A 22,151-nucleotide genomic window follows, 5' to 3' on the forward strand; every position below is an offset into this window, starting at 1 on the left:
AGAGTAAATATATATATCAAAGCAGCCAAAAAGCAGCAAAGACCTAATCAACATGTCAGTGCTTTATATTCTGTATTCAGTGATTAACATGAAGCATGAACACACACACACACACAAATACACTGACACACACATTATGTGTCGAGGAAGAAATCCCTCAGGAGAAACTTCAGCGATGTGATTCTTTTTTTTTTTTAATCCTCAACCTGCACACGGTACAAGATGTTAAAACAATGGAGCATCACACACTACATGTTTGAATGAAGAATATCTGGTGTGATAGAGGTGGGGGTGACTTAAAACCGCCTACCTTCTCTGGTCCAAACAAATCCAGAGCATTCAGGACCAGAATCTAAAGTTAAAAGGAGGACATACTGGCTGCTGCATTGTTGTCAGAGAAGCCAGCACTTCAACATAGCATGTTTCCTTAATGTCTGATCATAGAGTAAGGTCACTTTATCATCTCACTCACTACACATCTCATTGATTGGACCTTTAAATCAGGTTGTAAACGCTAAATGTCAGGACTTAAAACTAAAAAACTGTAAAATCTATAAACTTAACTGTCGTGACCATGTGGACTGTTTCTAAAGACAATAAAATACATCTTTGTCCCTGAACTACACCTGCCCAGTCTGTAGGTTCAGACAAATATTACCTTTACATCCAACAGTAACACTTACATGACTCATTCAGTTTTTTTTTTTTAAACACACACCTTTGCTGTCAACGTCGGCAGTGAGACGCTTCACAAGTTAAAAATAATAAAGCAGCCATCAACGAGGTTTAAGAGTGAGTGAGTTCATGCAGTGGGCTGCACAAACAGACCTTCAATTAGAGCTGAAAGGGGTCTACCAGGTCTCAGGGACTCGGGTGCTCAAACAAAGAGCTTTTAAGATAATTAAAAACAGAAAAAAAACCTTTAAGGCTGATATTCTGTAAAAGACTTAAAATCCCTTCATTGAGGATTGTTTGAACACAAGTTTCAGCAAAGACATGTACTTATCTATTACCAGCATAGAAAAGTCCTTCAAGGAAGAATGTGCGACTTTTTGATCCAGTAGATGTCGCCCTTGAGATCCACCATGAGACCAAAACAAACGTCTGTTAGGCCACACCTCCTCCATACTGAAGCCTCCGCTCTCCTCCAGAGACACACCTCCAACCCCTCTCCTCTCACAAGTTTTGAATTAGAATGCACCATAATTAAGCACCATTAAGCACAAGCGGCGGACAAAATTGTCCTCGTCTCTGGCTGCATTGTTGTGTTAGCATGCTAATGTTAGCGCTCTTTAGTTAGCTCGTAGCTTCACATTGCATGTACATTTACACAGAACGAGCGTGATCTAAAAACACTTTTGTGACATCCAAATAATCAGTGAGTATGTTCTTCTTCTTCTCTCTAGTACTTGACTAAAACAGCTTTTATACACAAGGGGAGGAGCCGACCATCCCGTTCATGTAAACACGACTCTGACAACAACACAGCCAGCGGGACTCGAGCTTCTCACTCATTGTAGACAGTCATGACTCAGAGACACATTTACACAGGATAGACTTGATCTCTGCTACATGTTCACCACTGATGATGCAGACCAAACACACTTCATTACTTTTGTCGCTGTTTGTTTATTTACTGAATTTTGTCATAAAGTATTTGCTTACGTTGGAAACTTCTGTCTCCCCCCGTCTTTTATCATGGCCCACGAGTCGAGTTATGACAATGACAAAGTGTTGGACTTTTACTGGATATAACAAGAAAAAAAATGCATGTTTTTATAAACCACCACAGAATGATATGTCCGCCTTCTTCACTTCTTATCACACTGATTTCAAAGTCTGCTTCCTTCTCTGTCTCTCTCTTCCATTTCTCCTTTCTTTCAGTGAGCGCGTCCATCCCTCCTAATCAATCCTCTCATTTACTCCCCCCTCTGTGCAGCACAATGTTAATGGACAGCTCACCTGATTAAATCACTACCCTTCATTCCATTTCCTTCATTTTCTGCACGCATTCATTTGCTTCTTATAAGTGAGGATATCGACAGCCCGGGGAAAGGTTAATTCAGACTGATTGAAGGATTTACTTTTTGCCATCTTGTCTTTTGTTCAGTCGGTAAAACTGACACGGCAAAACGACTCTAATGAATTTGTCCTCGTTAAAAAGCTGCCTGGAAGTTGACTCGCACCATTTTTATTCCTGAGGATGATGCTCGAGATGTTTGTCATCTTGCACACAAAGCAGAGGTAAATACATTTTTCCACCCCCCCCCCCCAAATATCGCCCCTCGTTGTACTCTTCTTTTTAAGTCTGTGCTTGATGAAGCATTGAAGGATGTGAAATGATCCGTTGAATTAATCTAAATAAGCCTGTAACATGTATTAAGCTCTGCTCTGGTCTGTGCTCTGTAAACAAAAAAGCGATTTGGTGCCTTGAAGATTTCCTGTTTAATGTTTCAAAAGGTCATCCTTGAATATCGTTGAATGTTTCAGGGTTTATTTGAGCAGGGGAAACTGTAGAAATAGGTCAAAAAAAACATCCTCGGGCTACAAGTACCTCACAATGTACGATCTTTATTTAATTATTTCTTCTATAGTATTCAGAGTAACTGAAGGTTCAGACTGAATGCAACAAAAAAAAGTAGGCAACCCTTTAGCATAGTCAATGAAAAGAAGCAATGTGATGTTCATTTTCCTGCAAGCACAACGTTAATGCAGCTGTAAATAACTCATAAAATTCACGTTTATTTCAGGCCTGCATGAATCTCCTCCATAAACACGTAAATATGTTCCCAAAGAAACGTCTTGAAATTGGGAAAAGGAGTTTCAGGTCCGCTGTTCCTGCAGGATGATGTGTGTCTTGGGGAGCTGGTTTCTTTAAATCTAGTTTGAAGGTGTTGGAGGAAGATGCTTCAGGAACACCGAGAGAAGCTTTGGGGGGCAATAGTTTCAGGAGAGAGAGGTTGTAACATGAAATGACTTAAAAAGGTACAGTATGGTGTCAAAATGTAGTTTATCTAGAGCTTGCAGGGGTGAGGTGTTGAGGGCTAGGAGTGGCTGGCAGGCTTAGATGACGGTGAGGTGGAATTGGCAGAAGAAGGTCCATGAACGGTACAACAATCCAGCAGAGACTTGAGTGTTGGTGCAGGGTTCTTGTAGGTGAAGTTGATTGCATATCAAATGCAAAGGGAGGGGGAAACAAAACACACAAAGAACTCAGCACTAACACAAAAATACTCATCTTTTGCAAACTGAAGTCAAGGAGCAGGTACTGTGACAAACAAACCTCTCCACAATCCTCTTTGTTCAGCCGTCTAAAATGTAAATCTATCCCTGATGTCTTGAAATGACGGTGAAATAAGTGAGCGAAATTTCAAACCCCAACCAGTCAACTGTTGTATATTTTATACCTTACTGTTCCACCGCGTCATAAACAAACAGGTGCAATCAAACCCCGACAATACTCATTTCTTCAACCCATGAAGTTGAGTCTTACAGGTATATACTCTGCCTTAAATGCATGATTGATTCACTGATTTTAATATAGTGTGTTGGCAAAAACAATGTGCCCAAAACAGACTTGCAGCCGACAGTTTCACAAAGCTTTCACCAAAATGTAAAAGCTCGTCCAATATTTCCTCTAGTTCTTGCTCGATCATTCCCTATTTTTCTCTCCTTAGCTTCATCCGTCACCGTCATCTTCAGTCTCTAATAGTTTCCACAGGATCTGTGTGCGCATGCGTTCAGTTAGCACGGCACACTCTGGAGCCGATCACTCCCTCTCTAGTCAATGCTAGTGTTTCCCATACACGAGCCACAGTCCTTCTATTTGCGTTACTGCAGCACCACTTCTGGTCAAAATATGCACATAAGTCCAACTTTGCAGAGCATGCTGCAAGCACTTGAAAAGCGGAGCAGAGCAGATCGACTTGGACAGGAAGTCAAACAAGGGAATGCACAGAGCATCTGCTCAATTTTCAAAATAAAACACAACACAGAGTCCTGATCAAATGTTCCATCACTTTATCAACATTTCATCAAACTATGCACAAAATGAACAAGTAGAAGTTTGCATGTTGTTCTCTTTAATCCCGCGTGAGCTTGTTGTTCTCCTGTGATCTTGTGAACCTGTGAGTCCAGCTTCTCATGACTGCGCTTCAGAAATGGACCCTTAAGGGTAGGGCGTCAGACGTATCAAAAATACGGCGGAGAAGGAACACTGAGCATATGGATCCTGTGGAAACAGCCAGTTAGCCTCAGCTATTGTATCAAACAGTACAGAGACGAGCTAACTGGCTTCTTACTAGCGGAAGGCTGCTTGCACTTCTCCCGAGATGACCTCGGCCCAAGGCCATAAAGTTACATACTGCAGTAAACAGGCGACCGGGGCGCTCTGTGGACACGAGAGAGACGGCATTCTCCCTGTTGAAAGTCACTTTTGCAAATTCAGTTCAAAGCAGCCTTTAATTCTTAATGACTATTTCAGCTCAAACACACTGCGTGTGCATCCGACTGTGACTGTAATATGTTATGAAATGAGATGACAGGTGATGTTATTTAGTCTTGACAGTCACTTCCTGGGATATCGACTCTTTTCACGCACATGCAAAGTTCTCAAGGTTGATGGATGAGGCTGCAGAAGTGTTCTTAAGACACCATGCAGATGATGCAGACAGCGTGACAAACCAGACTGATGGAACAGGGCAGATAAACTTGGGACGGCTTCCAGAGACTGTGGGTGGTGGCTGGACGAGAGAACTAAGTTTGGGCGAGGAATGGACAGATGATGGATGGAGGAAACAGGAGCCAATACGTTTGGCAGCAGTTGAGCCGCGGGTATCGACAGGGCAATGCTTTATGGGATACGTTGCATCACTAATGCAGCCAAGATGAGAAGCAGACCAAAGACAGTGCAATGATATAACTGCTAATAATGAGGCTGGAGGATAATTACCATCATTAACTACCGCACCTCGGCCATTCCTAATGAGCCGCGGTGAGAGAGTGTGAGCTAAAGGTCAGAGAAACATCTAGAAATCCAGTTTTCTCCAGATTGCCTCCGCTCTGCATTTCCCAGAGAACAGCTGTCAATCAAACCGTGTGGGTGGGAGCCATGTTGACGGTCGGTGTCAATCATGGACAACCTTGCTTGAGCTCACATTGGAGGACTTTTCTGTAAAATATACTTTAAGTCGCCGAACTTTCTGCTTGACAATAAAATAAATAAACTTCAATATTTGTGGAGGACAGGAAACGTTTTCTTCTTGTGCCACTGACTGTTTACGTTGGACATAAATCTTTAAATCATCCAATATTGTTTTCAGCTTAAGCATGATCCCTTTACATTTATTTTCAATATTGGCTTGCTAAAAGGAGCAATATGTAACTCTGACACCTAGTGTTTAAAATGGGTACTGCAGTCCAAATTCAAAACATTGTATTGAGAGCTGCCCCCCCGCCCCCTCCTCTCTAGAGTCGATGCTCATCAAGCAAAAGTAATATATAAATGTATGAGGTTTCATTAAAAGCTGAGAAAATCAATACAAAGTGGGGCCTGTTTTGGCATTGAGCACGTTTCTGCTCGTGGAGATTATTAGAAACATGCAGAGGCTTTTTAGGTCGGGTACAATCACTTCTATCTGAACCAGTTCTCTTACTCGCTTCCGTCGCTGCAACACCTGTTGGTTTGACCTGATAACTGCTCTCATATCTGGCAAACCGAGGGGCGTTCAGAGCATTCAGGACCAGAATCTAAAGTTAGAAGGAGGACATACTGGCTGCTGCATTGTTGTCAGAGAAGCCAGCACTTCAACATAGCATGTTTCCTTAATGTCTGATCATATAGTAAGGTCACTTTATCATTTCACTCACTACACATCTCACTGATTGGTCCTTTAACAGGCAGCTGGTTTTGGTTGAATCTAAATACATGTTTGTTCATTACTGTATTTATTGTCATTATAATAACCCTTTTTTATTTCCATCATTATATTTGTTTTTTTTTAGTCGTGCAGAACAGCAGAGCTTCCAGCTAATAGACTGAAAACAGCTCAGCAGTCGGCAATAAACCAATAATGACTGTAAACATGTTGTTGGAAATTAGCCAATCATGTTGATATTAAATAAATAAACACAAAACCTGGGGGATGTAATTAGACCACACACACAAACACACACAACAATGCATGCACTTTAGCTCTGATTAAACATGGTTCTAGATTACATGCAAAGGGACATAATAATGTGCACTGGTGGCCAGTTTCTCTTTTTTGTGTAACTACATGTATGTGTGTCTGTGTGCAACCCTGTGTGTGTGTGTGCGTGCGTGCGTGCGTGCGTGCGTGCGTGCGTGTGTGTGTGTGTGCGTAATAAGGGTTAAATGAATTAGCTGGTTATCAGTTTAGCAGCAGAAGGTCACACAGAGCAGGTAATGAAGCTGAACATGTGTGTCCTTTATCTCTCTCTCTCTCTCTCTCCCTCTCCCTCTCCCTCTCCCTCTCCCTCTCCCTCTCCCTCTCCCGTCGGGAATTTGCTTCTGCACAAATGTCTCTCCAGTTATTCTCCAATTCCTGTCTCTTTAGCCGTTTCCACCTCAGACCTCGGGCTGGCATCCAGTGCGCTGTACACTCTATAATGAGAATATTTGGCTTCATAATATCAATGCTATGTAGTTCAACAGAATCAAAACATCAACAGCTGAGCTGAGAAAACGTAATGCAGCCGTTTGATTACGTGGACTGAGATCGTAGTGGTCTCTTGCAGGCAGTCAATGCACCCTGCACAGATCAGAGGGAATAACTTCACTCCCACTCGCTCAAGGTGAATTCTCCTGATTATTTCCTGCTGCGTTCTCACATCAGATCACTCAGACTTTATGCAGAGATAATACTGGGGGGGCTGGCAGGAGAAACTCTGGGTAACATTCAGCTGTTTGTGTTCACACATGCAGCTCGTCCTGCAAATATCAGGAGTTTTCTGCAAGTTTGAAAGCACTTTTTGTCTCAACTTTTACTTTCTCTACTTTTCAATCCCATTTCTTTAATCTTCACTTCTGAACCCTCACTCTCCTTCCGTCGCCTCGCTTCTAACACCTCTCCTCTCCTCCCTCCACCTCCTGCTGATTTTTCCCTCTCTTTTAAGCTTTTAAACCCATGGATCCTTCCATCGCCTCCTTTTAATTCTGTTTCCTTTCTTCACATTACTTCCTCCTCCCTCTCCTTCAGCTCCTCTACCTCCAGCCTCGCTGCTCCACTTCCTCCTCACTCACTTCCCTTCAGCCACTTCCATTTAACTCACTCTCTCACTCACTTCCCTTCAGCTCCTCCACATCCACTTTCTTCTCTCTCCTCGCCTGCTCTCATCCTTCTTCTCTTCTCTACCTTCCAATGTCTCTTAAAGTTCTGTTTCTCCATCTTTGCTCCATCTCATCCCTCTCTCTTTCCCGTCATGAGTGAGGTTGTTTAAATAATCTGTGAAAGGCTTAGTAACATTTTCATAACATTTTACCGCCACTGCATCTATAATTCAACACAGGCCTCAAATTATCACTCATTACACACACACAAACACACACACTCAGAGCTCTGCTCACACACATTTTCCTTTCCTTCTTCTTTCTCCTCGCCTCCTACTATACCTCCTTTGATCTCTCCTCCTTTCCTTTCCTTACTCTGTTTCTTTTCTCATTTACTGTCCAGGATTTCTCATCGCCCTCCTCTTTTCCTTCTTTTTGCATTTCTATGTTTTCTAGTTTTATCTTGTCCTGTTTTTTTTAATTCTATGTACAACCCAAACCTACATTGTTTTCCTTTCAGTCTTAAATACAACATATTTTGTATGACATATTTGTGGGGCTTCCATTAGAGAGACCAAGTCAGTTTTTGCGATTATAGCTGCAGAACAAGTTAATCCATTTAGGTATGCAGCTTGTAGGAAATTTAAAAATGTATTCTGAGCATTATTTTGGACTTAGAAGTAAATGGTGCCGTTATTATGTGAAGAGCAGGGGAGAGTTCACACGAAGAGGAGAAGCTGCAACATTTCATGACATTATGGTGAAAGAAAGAGAGCACAGCAAGAGCTGAAGTGGAGCTTTCATGTCAGACTCAAATTAGCTGATGGCCATCAGATTCTTTATTCATGCTTGAGACATTTCTGACTTCTGCTTCTGCAAAGACCGTCTGCCGCTGCAGGTCTGTGCAGTACCCAAAGACCGTCTGCTGCTGCAGGTCTGTGCAGTACCCAAAGACCGTCTGCCGCTGCAGGTCTGTGCAGTACCCAAAGACCGTCTGCCGCTGCAGGTCTGTGCAGTACCCAAAGACCGTCTGCCGCTGCAGGTCTGTGCAGTACCCAAAGACCGTCTGCCGCTGCAGGTCTGTGCAGTACCCAAAGACCGTCTGCCGCTGCAGGTCTGTGCACCACCCAAAGACCGTCTGCTGCTGCAGGTCTGTGCACCACACAAAGACCGTCTGCTGCTGCAGGTCTGTGCACCACACAAAGACCGTCTGCTGCTGGTTTGTTTGGAGTAAGAAGGTCACTACAAAGTGCTCTGACTTCAAGGCTCTGTGCATGTTAACGTTGCAAACAGCAGGCGAGGAAATTCAGAGAGACCGTCGACTTATCAATCGTGGATGGTGATCTTCTTTCAGATACAAAAGAATAAATAAACCAGATGTTGTGAAAATACCTCAACACACAGCTTCGGCATTGCAATGACCAGAACAGGACAGACAGGCAACACACCGCCTCAGGGCATGGATGATGTCATTGCTGATGCACCACAAAATCTACAAGACACAGTAAAAACTAAAGACAAGAGATGATCCCTCATTGCAGTGTGCACTACTGATCCAAAACACAAAGTCCTCTTCCTGTGTTTATTGGCCCCGCCCTTGAATCATTTGACAATGAGCAGAGTGAAAGTTGTCACAGGCTTTTAATGCTGAACTTGTCCGACTGACTGACAAAACCTGAATTTAGTGTGAACTCACAACAAGGCGAAGTGGAATAAAATAAAAACAGACAAAGAAGAGAAGAAGAGAGGAACCAAGAGAGAGCGGGGGGGGCCGAGAGAGGATAAAGAGAGAGAAGGCAGAAGAAGAGGGCAGGAATCTGTCTGTGTTTCTGCTGACTCAGGAAGGTGACTGAGTTTGTAAATGTCAGGACTTCTCTTTGACTCCTGACTGCACACTTCACAATAACACACACAGACACACACACACACACACACACACACACACACACACACACGACTAAGCCCACACATAAACACACAGGAAGGCTGCGAGCGCAGGGGCAGAGAGAGAGAAAGAGAGAGAGAGAGCAAGAATTATAAACAGAGAGAGAGAGAGAGAGAGGGCAGACAATTTGCATTAATGAGCATGTAGTTGAAAATGTTGGCATAGGCAGAGAGAGAGCAAGAATAGAACAGAGAGAGAGGGAGGGAGAGGGAGGGAGAGAGAGAGAGAGAGGGAGGTGCTGACAGACGGTGAACAGAAGAGAGAAGTCCATCAGTTGCCTGGTGATCATAAATACGAAAACAGTCGACCATTAGCATCAGCAGTCAGACGCGTGGCTGCACGAGAACATTTTCATGAGCTGAGCTGTCAAAAAATGTCAACTGACACAAACAAGTGAGCGGGAAGAGAACAGAGTCGTTAGAAAAGAAGCCGTGAAGATGTTGCATTCTGGCGTCTTCTTTTTAACTCTCAGCCTGCTGACAGAAGCCCTCACGCACGAGAAGATTTTTCACAGTGGGACAGCACTAAACGCTCTCACACACTCCCCGAGCACGCCCCTCAAAGCCTGCGAGTCTGTGTGTGTGGATTTGGTGTTCAGCGTATGTGAATGTGTGAGCCCAAAGTGAGTGTGTAACGGCGAACCTCCATCTGCTCTCAAGTGATGCTCTGCTGGCTGCATGGTTGGTTGCATTGGAGCAGTAAGGTTATGTGTGTGAGTGTGTGAGTGAGTGTGTGCTAAAGGTACACGTGAAGCCACAGAGGGAAATCCTTCCAACTCATCTCTCCTCCGCACGCTGCCTGCACAGTTAAAATCTGTGTAACTTAGATGCAAAAGAGACAGACACAGATGCAATATTAATAAGTCGGCAGTCAGAAACTGGAGTTTAAATTATTAATTTTGTTTCAGGCATATTGCACATCCATCAGCATCACTGTCAATATGCTGGTGTTGGCCAAAAAGGATAACACTGCAGTTTTCAGTGAGAATTAGACACATTCTTCTCCAACTCCTGTGTGCCTTTAACCTAAACTTTAAAAGGGGACATATTATGAAAACACTACTTTTACAGTGTTTTTCTTTCATGTTTGTTAAATCGTGTTGAAGTAGGATTTTAGGTTTTATTTTGATTTCTATTCATTGACAAGGAAGTGAATTGTTTAAACTAGGGCCTGTCTGACATGGTGTTTTTGGGGACGATATTGATAGGAAAAAAAAAAATCATATACCAATATATCAGCTGATATCTTTCTTAGATCTATGTTTGATCTGTAGAGATCGATAAACCTGATTATTGTGTTGATCCCTCAAATGCAGTTATCAAACACTTGTGGAAAAGATTTATAATGATGACAAGACGGTCACTCGACTGGAAAGCAACTGAGCATGTACGCGCATAACCCGGTGACACTCTGGAGACTGATAATGCTTGTTGTAATCCATATAGCGCCCTCTGCTGGTGAAAGAAAACTGCTAGTGTAATACATTAAATCTCAAATTAAATGGTATCTGACTGATGAATAAATTGAGTAATATCGACGCTGTGGATATGCTAATATCGGCCGATATTATCGGCTGGTCCATAAATCGGTCGGGCTCTATGTATGTATTGATTTAAACAGAACTCGGACACTTTCAGTTTGAGTCACTTCTTTGTTAATACATGACTTTACTTTACCAACAACAAAGGGCTCTTCATGTTACTTTCCCCATCCCCCCCAACGGGAGGGGAAAGTAAATTATTATTATTACTTTCCCTTCCCCCAACAAATCTACCTATGGGTACAGGTAAGGTTTCTCATAGTCCACTGCACAGCTCCTACATTGCACCTTTTGGGTTTTTTATTGTTTATTTTTTTATATTTTTAAATTCTATTTCTATATATTGTATTGTATTCTTATACTGTATTATTTAAGTTGTTGCTAGTTCTGTTAATTGTTTAGCACCAATACACCAAGTCAAATTCCTTGTATGTGTAAATGTACTTGTCAATAAACCCCGATTCTGATTCTGATTCTGATTCTAACCCATGAGCCAGGGTCGCAACACTCCAGTAAACAGTACTTTGTTGGATTTGGATTATATGCAGCACTTTCATCGGTAAAACTCTAAAACGCAGCTGACATTTTGGACGCCAAACGCCCTGCACAAACCACAGACCCGTCTTTACAATCCAAAAAAAAAAAAAGGATGAGCTCGGTCTTTGTGTTCTTGAATCGCTGCGAGCGGCTGAAATGCTTCTGGGAAAAATCAGCAAGACAGAGATGCAGCCTTCAAGTCTGACAGGCTGCTCTGCCGACTAGATTTCATGTATTTGTGAAAACCTTTTAAATTATTTGCAGCTATAATATCAATGCAACGATGACCCAACGCTGACTCCAAACCCGTAGAGAAAGTGCTTCTTGCAGAATTATTTCTTTCTCCTGCAGAGATCTTTTTGCTGATTGTCTTTGTGTGACTCATTCGGGGAACATTAACAGTTTAAAAAACGACTCCTGTTTGGATATTAAGACCAGGACTAATGTGCAATTGTGGAAAAATTGCTCAAGTGTTGGACTGTATGTGTATGTGTATGTGTGTGTGTGTGTGTAATTGCCAACAACGTCTTGATAATGAGTTCTCACTGTGTTTACATTTTTCAAACCACGGGGGTAATTCTGCAGCTATCAGAGCTCACGGCTTAATGACTCGAGGGGAAACGGTTATATAGATCATTTGAGGAAAAACGCTGTTACATTAAATTTGCGTCGAAATGGCTGTAATTTGTTCCCACAAATAAATCACAGCTCCTCATCCTTATTAAGTGCAGGAACCTCGATTTCATAACGGAGTTCAGAAAAGTAAAAACACTCGCGACACAGTTTGTTCCTCTGCACAGGACGGGTCTCAACATTTACACTGTGTGGTTCTAATCCTGTTTCCAATAAGTGCTTTTTTAATATCCAACATGCAAATAAGAAAAATGTATAAATTAAAAGGAGTGTGGATAATGAAAAAGGCTGATACATCACGTATAACGATGAAGAAATGAAGATTAAAAAGAAACACAACAGTCTACTTAAAAGGTAGAGAAAGCAGCTTTTTCCTACAAAATAAAATACAGACTTCTCCTAAGTAAAGGTGCTCCATCGTCCCTTCTGGGCCTCCATACATGTGTGGTGGTGACTGTGTCTGCAGAGTCCTCTGACTGGATTTTACTGTTCTGCTTTGTTCTGGTTGACTCAGGACGTTTCTGGGCGGAGCTGGAGTGTCAATATAATCACAATGAAGTGAAATGCCGTCTGGATAAATGATAAATGGACCTGAGCTTGTATATTTCTTTTCTAGTCTTCTAACTACTCGAAGCGCTTTTACACTGCAGGTCACACCTTCACATTCACACACTGATGGTAGAGGCTGCTGTGGAAAGAGTCCATCAGTATTAACTAATCGCATTCATACACCACTGAGGAAGCAGCGGAAGCAATTCGGGGTTAAGTGTCTTGCCCAAGGACACATTGGACACGTTGCTGCAGGAGCTGGGAATCGAACACTCGACCCTCCGGATAAGAGAAGACCGACTCTACCAACTGCACCACAGCCGCCCCTAAAGCTCGTTCCAAAACGAGGGTGAAGCTTGTGCTGTCTTTTACCCGTGGACGTGGAGTTGGTCCGCTTCCTGTTGAACAGGCAGGTGACAAACACCGGCGGTTAGCTTGTGCTAGCGTGCGTTAGCTTGCAGTGTAGGTACAAGCAGTAAACGTACACACTACATCCTGCAGTGAGTGATGAGCCCAGGCTGTAAACATGTTAAAAACAGGCTGTTTTGAACAGGTGTGTGACTCCTGGTGACTCCTGGTGCTTCTGCAGCCAGCCTCTAGTGGACACTCGTGAACTGCAGGAGTTTTGCACATTGGCTTCGTTTTTCCAACACAGGAGGTTGCCGCTCGGTCCTGCACTCAAACTTTAGCACGAACCTTTATCTCTATGAGCAGTCAGGAAGTGGAAGGTAAGACAAGTAACTTCTACTTAAATGACACTAAACTCCAACAAACTTGAATCAACTGTTTCCTTTGTCTCTGCGGATGAGGACACTGACAGTTTTATGAGTCACATTTTGAGGCTATCAAAGACATCGCATCATAGCAAAAAAAAAAAATCAATACACAAGATTTGAAGAAGCTATCGCTCCTCAGGGTTTCCTTCAGAAAATGGGTTTGGCACAAAAAAAGCTATTGACGAGGGAGGAGAAAGAAAACAGCTGTGGCAGCCGACTGTCATATTTGATGCGTCCCCCGGCGGGTCAGAGACACGCTGACGGCAGCTTTAAAGTGCGTCTTTATATGTTCTGCAATAACTGAGAAAGATGATTGAATTGGGCCTTTAAAAAAAAAAAAAAAAAAGATGTGATTCCATCAAGCTGTACTTTCAGTTAAAGCTTCATTGTGGTTTAGAAACACAAGATGTACTCAGTTAGAGGTGATTCATGGACCCAGGCGGTGGGCTCTGCATGCTGACGATGAAGCTGTGAGCAGTCTCTCCCTCGTCCCCATCACAATCGGGGCGCTGGTGGCGCAGTGGTTAGTGTGCTCGCCCCATGTATGGAGGCTGTAGTCCTCCAAGCGGGGGGCCCTGGTTCAAATCTGACCTGTGGCTCCTTTCCCGCACGTCAATACCCTCTCTCAGTCTCCCTGATTTCTAACTCTATCCACCGTCCTATCTGGACAATAAAGGCACAAAAGTTTAATCTCAGATATGCGCCGATATTACTTGATTTATTCACCATTCAAACTGCATTTCATTTGAGTTTCATTGTAATTCACTAGCAGTTTTCTGTCCCCAGTAGAGGGCGCTGTATGGATTACAACAAACATCATCACCTGACGCAGACTGTCAGGCGGGATAATGCACAAAAATGCAAAGTTACTGTCAAGTTGAGTGACCATCTTGTCTTCATTCTAAATCTTTTCCACAAGTGTTTGATAACTGCATTTGACGGATCAACACAATAAATGTGAATATACAATATTTTTTCTGTCTCCACAAGAAATCTGATTTCTAACTTTCAGTCGTCATGTTTAACATCAGTCCTTCGGCTTTGTGTCCACAGCCTCAAACACTGAGTTTCATCACGCCGAATCTAAGAGCAGAAACATCTATTCATTATCAGCTCACAGAGGAGCAGAATGATTCACACGTTCAACTTCATATCAGGCTCATTATTAATGCATGTGTGTTTCTTATGATTCTCTTTTCTATAGACGGAGCGGCAGCAGAGTGATGAACACACTGAGTCTGTGGTTCTCTCGCTGACAGTTTCTATTGTAGCTGCTCAGCTGTGAGACTCCACTGTGCTGCCATCAAGTGTTACATTATCAGCGCTGTCAGGTGAGAACCTTTCATCTCGGCTTCTGTTGCTCTCAAAGACACGTTGGCAGAGTGTGAAGAAGAAAAAAGGAAAGAAGCAGCAGCCCACTCTCTCATTTCAGTGTTCTTTTACAGAGCAAGAGGCAACAACGCAGACGCCTTGGAGAGAAATGTAGCTGCAAAAGAAAATTTGATCATCAGCATGCAGTGTCACTGAAACATGCTGCAGAAACCAATACATTCATCATTTCATCTTTTAGTTAAACAGAAATGATTAAAAAGGTGAAAATAAAATCCCAGTTTCGGATTATGAAAGTCGTCTTTTGCCCGACAAAAAGTTAAAAACCCAAGACATGCTTCAGGTTCCGTCATGACTTCACAGAACGTTTAAGAAGCTAAAACTGGAAAAAAGTTTCACATTTCTGGTTTGAGAACGACTGAAACACACAGATAAGAAAGTATTCATGTGTGGAGCTCTAAACAGAATCTGAAAAATGGAACTGAGTGTCAGTTATTTGTGTTTTTCTAATAACTTGTTTTGGGGATGAAAGTGACCGTGACATATTTAATTGTTACACTTCGCTCCACAACTAATCAAAGAAAAATGAGTTCTTGGCATTCTTCTAAACAAAACACAGACTCATCGTCTGCAGCAGACTAGAGGTGCGGGGAAAAATCCATTTATGTACACATTTATGATCTTGTGAGATTTTAAACAGATTCATGACTTTTTTTTGGAGATAATCAGTCAGTAAGTGAGTGCTAAAGCTAGCTCTTTAACTCATTACAACGCCAAAATGGAGCAGCGAGAAATTCAGCCTCAGTCTCACAGATGACTCGAGTAGATTCTGAAGCATACTTATTCAAAAAAATAGACTTTAAATCATGAATCCAGAATCGTTTTGAAATTCTGAATCAAATTGTGACCCCCAAGAATCAAAATCAAATGAAATGGTGAGACATCCAAAGACTCCCAGCCCTACAGCAGACTGATCCGTCCACACAGTAAACAAACAGAGATGACTCATGACTGCTCTGAACATGCTGCTCGAGAATAATAAAGACCAAACGCCGTCACAGAGTCGAGCTCACAAACCTCCGCAGCCTCGCTGATCGGATCCTGCAGACTCTCCACCTCCTCTGATCCTCACAGTCCTCCTGCAGCTGTAGCTACGTCTCACTCGACACCACAGAGTGACACACTGCACATTAAACACTCACACGCGTCAACATGTTGCTATAGTGCCGCTGCGAGAGGCAGAGTGCTGCTGCATCAGGATTACGTGTCCCGTCTTTTGTACCGCTCTCTGCTCCGTCTGAGCACTCACACCTGCCTTTACCTTCTTTAACTAGACCCGTCATTTGTCCCTTCAAAATATATAACGTGTTCATGGAAAGTGGTGCAATTCTGGTCCAATCATGAAGCCCATTCTGTAGCTTTAAATACGGAGGTTTTAGCTCCCAGCTGTGCAGAGACATTCAGCTTCATGGGAATAACTTCAGACATTTCCTGTCGTTAGTTAAAGGAAGAATGTGCAACATGTTCCACATAAATAAATCATAAATCCAGTCTATCCTGTGTAAATGTGTCTCTGAGTCAGGACTGTCTACAATGAGTGAGAAGCTCGAGTCCCACTGGCTGTGTTGTTGTGAGAGCCGTGTTTACATGGACGGGACGTTCTAATTCATAACTCCTCTGTGTGAACGTGAGTGGAGGGGGGGTTGGAGGTGTGTCTCTGGAGGAGAGGAGGTTTCATGCTGGTGCTCAAGGGGCAACATCTACTGGATCAAAAAGTTGCACATTCTCCCTTTAATGTGTTTAAAAGATGTGTTTCCAACTGTTTAAGAATCGTGAATCCAATTGAAGAGTTTAATTGAAGCGACAGGACAATGTTTGTTATTACGGTGCTGAGACTTTTCTCTTTATCAGACTTCTAACAGGACTGACACACAGACACTTCCCTGAGCTCAGCGAGTTCAATCAGTAAAATGCCAACGTGATGGTAAGTGCTCGTGCTGAATATGTTTCATAAAAAAGTCTCGTCAGATGTCTGGAAATGATAGTGGTTTGCAGCCCCTGATCTTGAAAAAACTATCGTCAGTGGAAGAAGTGTGCATGTGTGTACAGGTGTGTGAGTAAAGGAAACTAGCATTAAAAATCATTAGGATTTAACTTTCTTCCAATTCTATTAAAAAATAACAGCGACTGTGACGTAAGCAGCAGCTTGAAGAGGGAAAAAAAACATAAACAACTCAAAATAAAAAGTGTGTCGATCCTGCTCAGACCAAGGGTACGAAAATGTCTGAAGTCGTCCTCTGCAGCTGAACACACACTAACACTTCATCAATCATCCAGCAGGTCGTACAAAACAAATCATCACAAAGTTCAGACTGTGAACTTACAGGGAAAAGACGTCACAAACAAATCCCCCCACGTGCAGTGAGGTTCAGCTGTGCACGAGCAGTCAGCCTGCTGATGTCACCCATGAGAGAGTCACACCCCGGACCTGTCAGCTCCTCGTGCTCCGCTCCACGAGGACAGACTGACACAGGCTGAAGGCTGCAGCGCGTGCGTGGACGTAGTGGTAGTAAACACGCACATTCACACACACCCAGCGTCACTGACCGAGAATCACAGCTCGGACAGTCCCAACACACACAGGGAGCAGTGCTGTGAAGTTCCGTCAACACCTGCAGGATCAGCATCAGCATCATCATCCGCAGCAAGTTTAGCACCAATTATAAATCCCATGTGGCTTTGTAAAAAACAAACAAGAAAGAAAATGAAGAGTAAGAATGAAATAAAAAAAAAGGGCAAACTGAAGAATAAAATAGATGAAAATCAAAATAAACCATGAAAGATCAGAAGGGGAGAAAAGGCATGTTTTGCGTTTGAAGAGAAGCAAGCGAGAAAATGTGAAAGAAAAAAGAAAAGGTAGTAGAGATGGGCTTTATTCCAGCTACAAGCTCCAGCCAAGACTCGCAGAGAGCAGAGAGAGAAATCCAACCAGCCGATCGGACAAATAGAAAAAAGGAGCCGTGAAACCAGACAAGCAAGAAAGAGAGAAAGAAAAAGAGAGGACTGACCTACCAAAAGGAGGAGGCAAAAACGCAGAAAGAGGTTGAAGCGAGGGGAGAAGAGCAGGACAGAGAGGCGGGCGGCGAGGCTCAGTGTGCGCTCCGATACCGGGATGAAGCTCCGACTGCGCGCCGGTCAGAGGGGCGGGGATCATAAGCAGCCGAAAGCCGAGTGGAGCGAACCAAATGACGGGGAGGCAGGGGGGGGGGGAGGCAGGGGGGGGGGGGGGGGGGAGAGGCCGCGCCGGGAGCTCCGTGCGTAGTCAGGTACCTGGGGAAGAGCGCGCACAAACGGGGCAGGAGAGGCTCTTAAAGGGACACGCCATCAATCTTTTTAAGAAGTTCGGTTTTAAATGACAGGCTTTAAGTTTAAACACTTTTAACCTGCTGCTAATGTGAAGAAGATCAACCCTGCTGCGTGTTGTAGGGAGAATTGCTCGGTAACCATATTTAATGAGGTTCCTCCAACCACACGTCTCCAACTGTACCGGGAGGTGAACTCACCTGTTTTGTCTGACGTTTGGCTCCTCCATTTAAAAAGAGGAGCTGTCCAATCAGACTCTAAATCAGAGCTCACCCTGATGATGTCACAGTCACGTGATTCCCAAACGTAGACATTTTCATGCAGTTTTTCAATGTAAAGATGTACAATGTGAAATTGAGGTTTCCACATTTCTACATTAGATACATTTATTTCAAACGCGTTACAAAAAGAGCTGACGCTTCACGGGCTGCTCTCATTGGATGATGACAAATATCACATTACATGATTGGTGAAAACGCCTTTGAGTTTCATGAATTGTTTTTGATTTCATGAAATGTATAAAAAGAACAGAATGTTTTAGAGTCTTAATCAAGTGACATAAACAAATCAAACAAACAAAGATTTGTAGTGATTGTCTTCTGTCATATAATGAAGAGATTTTGCTAATAGCTTGAGTTTCATCTGTTGATGAGGGGTTGGACATTTTCACTAAACAGAATCCAAGTATCAAGAAATCTAAACTTATCTCCTTAAAGGAAGACTGTGCAACATGTTCCACATAAATACATCATAAATCCAGTCTATGTAAATGTGTCTCTGAGTCATGACTGTCTACAATGAGTGAGAAGCTCGAGTCCCGCTGGCTGTGTTGTTGTTAGAGCCGTGTTTACATGGAAGGGACGGCCGGCTCCTAGTACTAGAGAGAAGAAGAAGATACTCACTGATTATTTGAATGTTACTTAAGAGTTTTTATATCTATATAGTTTTATAGAAAACTTTGCAATAAGAGTTTGAGTTCATCTGTGTTTAGATCTCTTATTTTATGTTTAGTCGATGAGATGTCTCAGGCACTGAAGAGAAAGAAATGTCGGTCCTATAGCCTCTGAAATCTCTCTGAATTAGTCTCTCTTCACGCTCATATTAAATGAGTTTCCTTCCTCCAGTGCCGCAGTGAAACGGAGCGAGAGAGCGAGCATTAAAGAGACTTATTTGATTCCTTCAGTGAAAAGTCTGATGTTGGAGCACAAAAGAGAGAGAGAGAGAGAGAGAGCGCTGTGTCTGAGGCCGCTCTGCTTTCGGGCTGAGAGAGAACAACTGGAGGAGGAACAGAGAGTTTGTGTTCCTTTAAAATCCTGATTGAAAGTTTTTCTGGAGGAAAAAAAGACAGATTTGGTGTCATTGTGCCAAAATAAAACGTCTCACTTCCAAACTCTGATCTAGTGTCACCTGAATAAACTCTGACAGAACAAAACGGAGCGAGCTGTCTCAGTCAGCTCTCTTTGCTGGCGTCTAAACCTTCAAAAAGCTGCTGGGGCAGCATCACACAGGCTGGAAGGAGTTTCAAGGACGGCAAGGAAACAAAAGTCATAGACCTAAACTCACAGTAACCGATTAAAGAAATGTGCAAAACCACAGGTTAAGTCATCTTAAGTCATGGATATTGTGCAATGAGCTGGTCGTTATAGCAACATGTGAAAACTGTGATTTCTTCTTTAGTTTTTTTAAGTGTAGAAAACTTTAATTTCAGTCTGATAACTCACTTCCTGAATGGTTTAAAAAGTTTCATTGCAGCGGTGGAACATGTTTTATTTTACATGCAGATTTGAGGAGTGAGATCATTTCTAATTTCAAAGTCTGCAGGTCGACGCTGGGGGTCGTGGTGGGGCAGAAAGTTTAAGCACAGCACTGGTACAAGACAGCAAGGGCAGACACTAACCTGCACTCACACTGCACCAGGACTCACCTTGATCCTGACAATCTACGGCAATTCCTGGCAGCTACAGTCGGTTATCGGCATCATAATTACAGTGAAGAGGACCGACCAAAATCCAGTTTATCATGCAGCGTATTTCATTGTGGTTTAATTTGGTTAGTCAGAGGAGGCAGTTTGGTTTGATGTCTACATGTTCACTAACGAGGAAGTGAGTTTTTAGAGTCCTCTCTCTGTCGTCCAGTTCCTAAAAACATCTGTAAGCCGCGTCTTGTGAATTGGTTCTGCCACTTCAAATATCATCTTTCAAACTGTGTTTAAAAAAAAGTGAAAATCAGACTAAAAAACACAACTAGACTCAATCTGAAGTAAAAAACTGTAATGTGATTTTTCAACCAGCTGCTGTTAATGTCCGTCTGTTGAGCCACATCTGATGTAAAAAAAAATCCACCTGTCAGATCTGAACTCACTGTATTTTAAACTCAGGTTATTTCTCATATATTTGTGAGGAAACGTGCCTCCTCCTGTCCTCACACTGCTCTACATGAAACTTTCCTGCATGAAGCAGCAGATGGACCAGGTGTTGGTTGTTTTCCTGAGGGACATTTAACAGAAACACAACATTTCACCGTCCACAGTCACATCTGTGGCTGTCTGTTAAGGCTTTGTTTCCCCCTCATGATACACGTTACATCAGCTTCTTTTGTGCGCCCAGATCTCCAATGGTTTCTGCACCTGACTGGTAAGTGAGGCCCTTTGTACTGTGCTGCAGGTGATTGGACAGGAGCTAGTGTAAGTTTTTAAAATCGAAACTGCAGAAGCCGACACATCCCCCCCCCCCCCGCCTTCTTCTGTCACTCTCAACAAGACCGTCGGTTAGAGAGTGACGGTGCATTCATGTGTCGTCAGACACATCGGAATAACGAGTTTCCGAAAACTGTAAAATGCACATGAACACCTGCTCAAGTCGGAGCAACAACTCAGAAACAAAAGAATTAAGGTGCCCGACTTCCCGACTTGACGTCAGAATCGTCATCACGAGGGGCAAAATGTGTTTTGTTAATGTTAAAATACTTTTTATTAATTAAAGTATTGCACATCAACTTTTTGCTCGAATATAACTTGTAGCAGTTACTTTCACTGATCATCTTTGTAGCATCAACGCTTTTTTTGTGCTCTTGTTTCTGAACTGAAATGAAAACACTGAAGTTGGAAGAACTACTTCCCAACTTGGAGCACCTGAGGAGGTCATGGATGCAGCAATAAGCCAGGAATACACAATACAGTTAACATTTGGAGAGGTGTTGAAGTTTATCTTTAAGTGTTGCGTCTTGCAGCTTTTTCTCATTTTTTTATTCTTTAAACCATTTCAACACTAAACACTTATAAGGCCTCTAATCGAGACATGTCTTTGTTCTTCAAGGTGTGCAGCTACAGCGGGCGAGTGAAAGGACTCGGCCTTACATTCAGGACTGGCTTTTTATTTGAAGCTTCTCTGAGAGACACTAGAGAAATGGAGAGTAAATAACAGGTTCTTGTTGAGTTCCTGCAGACTCACACAGCACTAACACAGAAAGAACATTGAATGAACCTCTCACTTCCTCTGACTCTGTGAGAGAATGAGTCAGCACAGAGCGCTGGAAGCAGAGGGAGTAAGCTTCACACACCTGCTCTTAATCAGCGACAATTAGACACACACACACACACACACACACACACACACACACACACACACACACACACACACACACACACATACCTGACTCTGCACTGGCATGATTCACCAGACCAGAGAGGAAATAGTGAGTGCAACCATAAACTTCTTCAGCCTGGCACACACTGAGGCCTCGTACACACGTCCTACGCTGTCACTTTTGAGATGGACAATGAGATGGACACACATATTTTTTACATCCCAACATGCTCAATATCATCCAGGAAATTGTTAAAAAAAAATATATATATATATATATGTTTGCAGAATAGTTCAGAAAACTCTCCACGTGTTTGCAAAAGTATTCTGCATATCATTGTGTGAACATGTGTGTGATGAAAACTATGGGAGATTTACCTTTCATGATATACAATGCAAGAAAGTAAAAAAAACACACAGATAGTTTTCTATCAAATGCAGATACAGATAATGATGTTTCTGCACACCCATACTTTACATGAAATATTTTCTTGGATTCATTTTCCTTTTCCCTTAAGAACTCAACTTTGATTTTATAAAATCTTTTTTTGATGCCTTTGGGAGACCAGTTAGATTTCCAACACTTTAAATGATGTCATCAGTG

General features: G+C 42.7%; 1 protein-coding gene across 4 annotated transcripts in view; it reads right to left on the reverse strand.

The window, feature by feature from the left end:
- Positions 1-17,837, reverse strand: part of raly (RALY heterogeneous nuclear ribonucleoprotein) — a 108,655-nt gene extending 90,818 nt beyond the window's left edge. Inside the window, exon 1 of one of the 4 annotated variants that reach the window (XM_061041812.1) lies at positions 17,669-17,837. In XM_061041812.1, the coding sequence (XP_060897795.1) occupies positions 17,669-17,814 (146 nt within the window). In that variant the 5' untranslated portion in view covers positions 17,815-17,837. The remainder of the gene's footprint in view (positions 1-17,668) is intronic. The other 3 variants (XM_061041811.1, XM_061041813.1, XM_061041814.1) reach the window with 3 other exon arrangements.
- Between the last annotated feature and the right edge of the window lie 4,314 nt (positions 17,838-22,151).

This window comes from Labrus mixtus, chromosome 7 (genome assembly GCF_963584025.1).
Source record: "Labrus mixtus chromosome 7, fLabMix1.1, whole genome shotgun sequence".
NCBI lineage: Eukaryota > Metazoa > Chordata > Actinopteri > Labriformes > Labridae > Labrus > Labrus mixtus.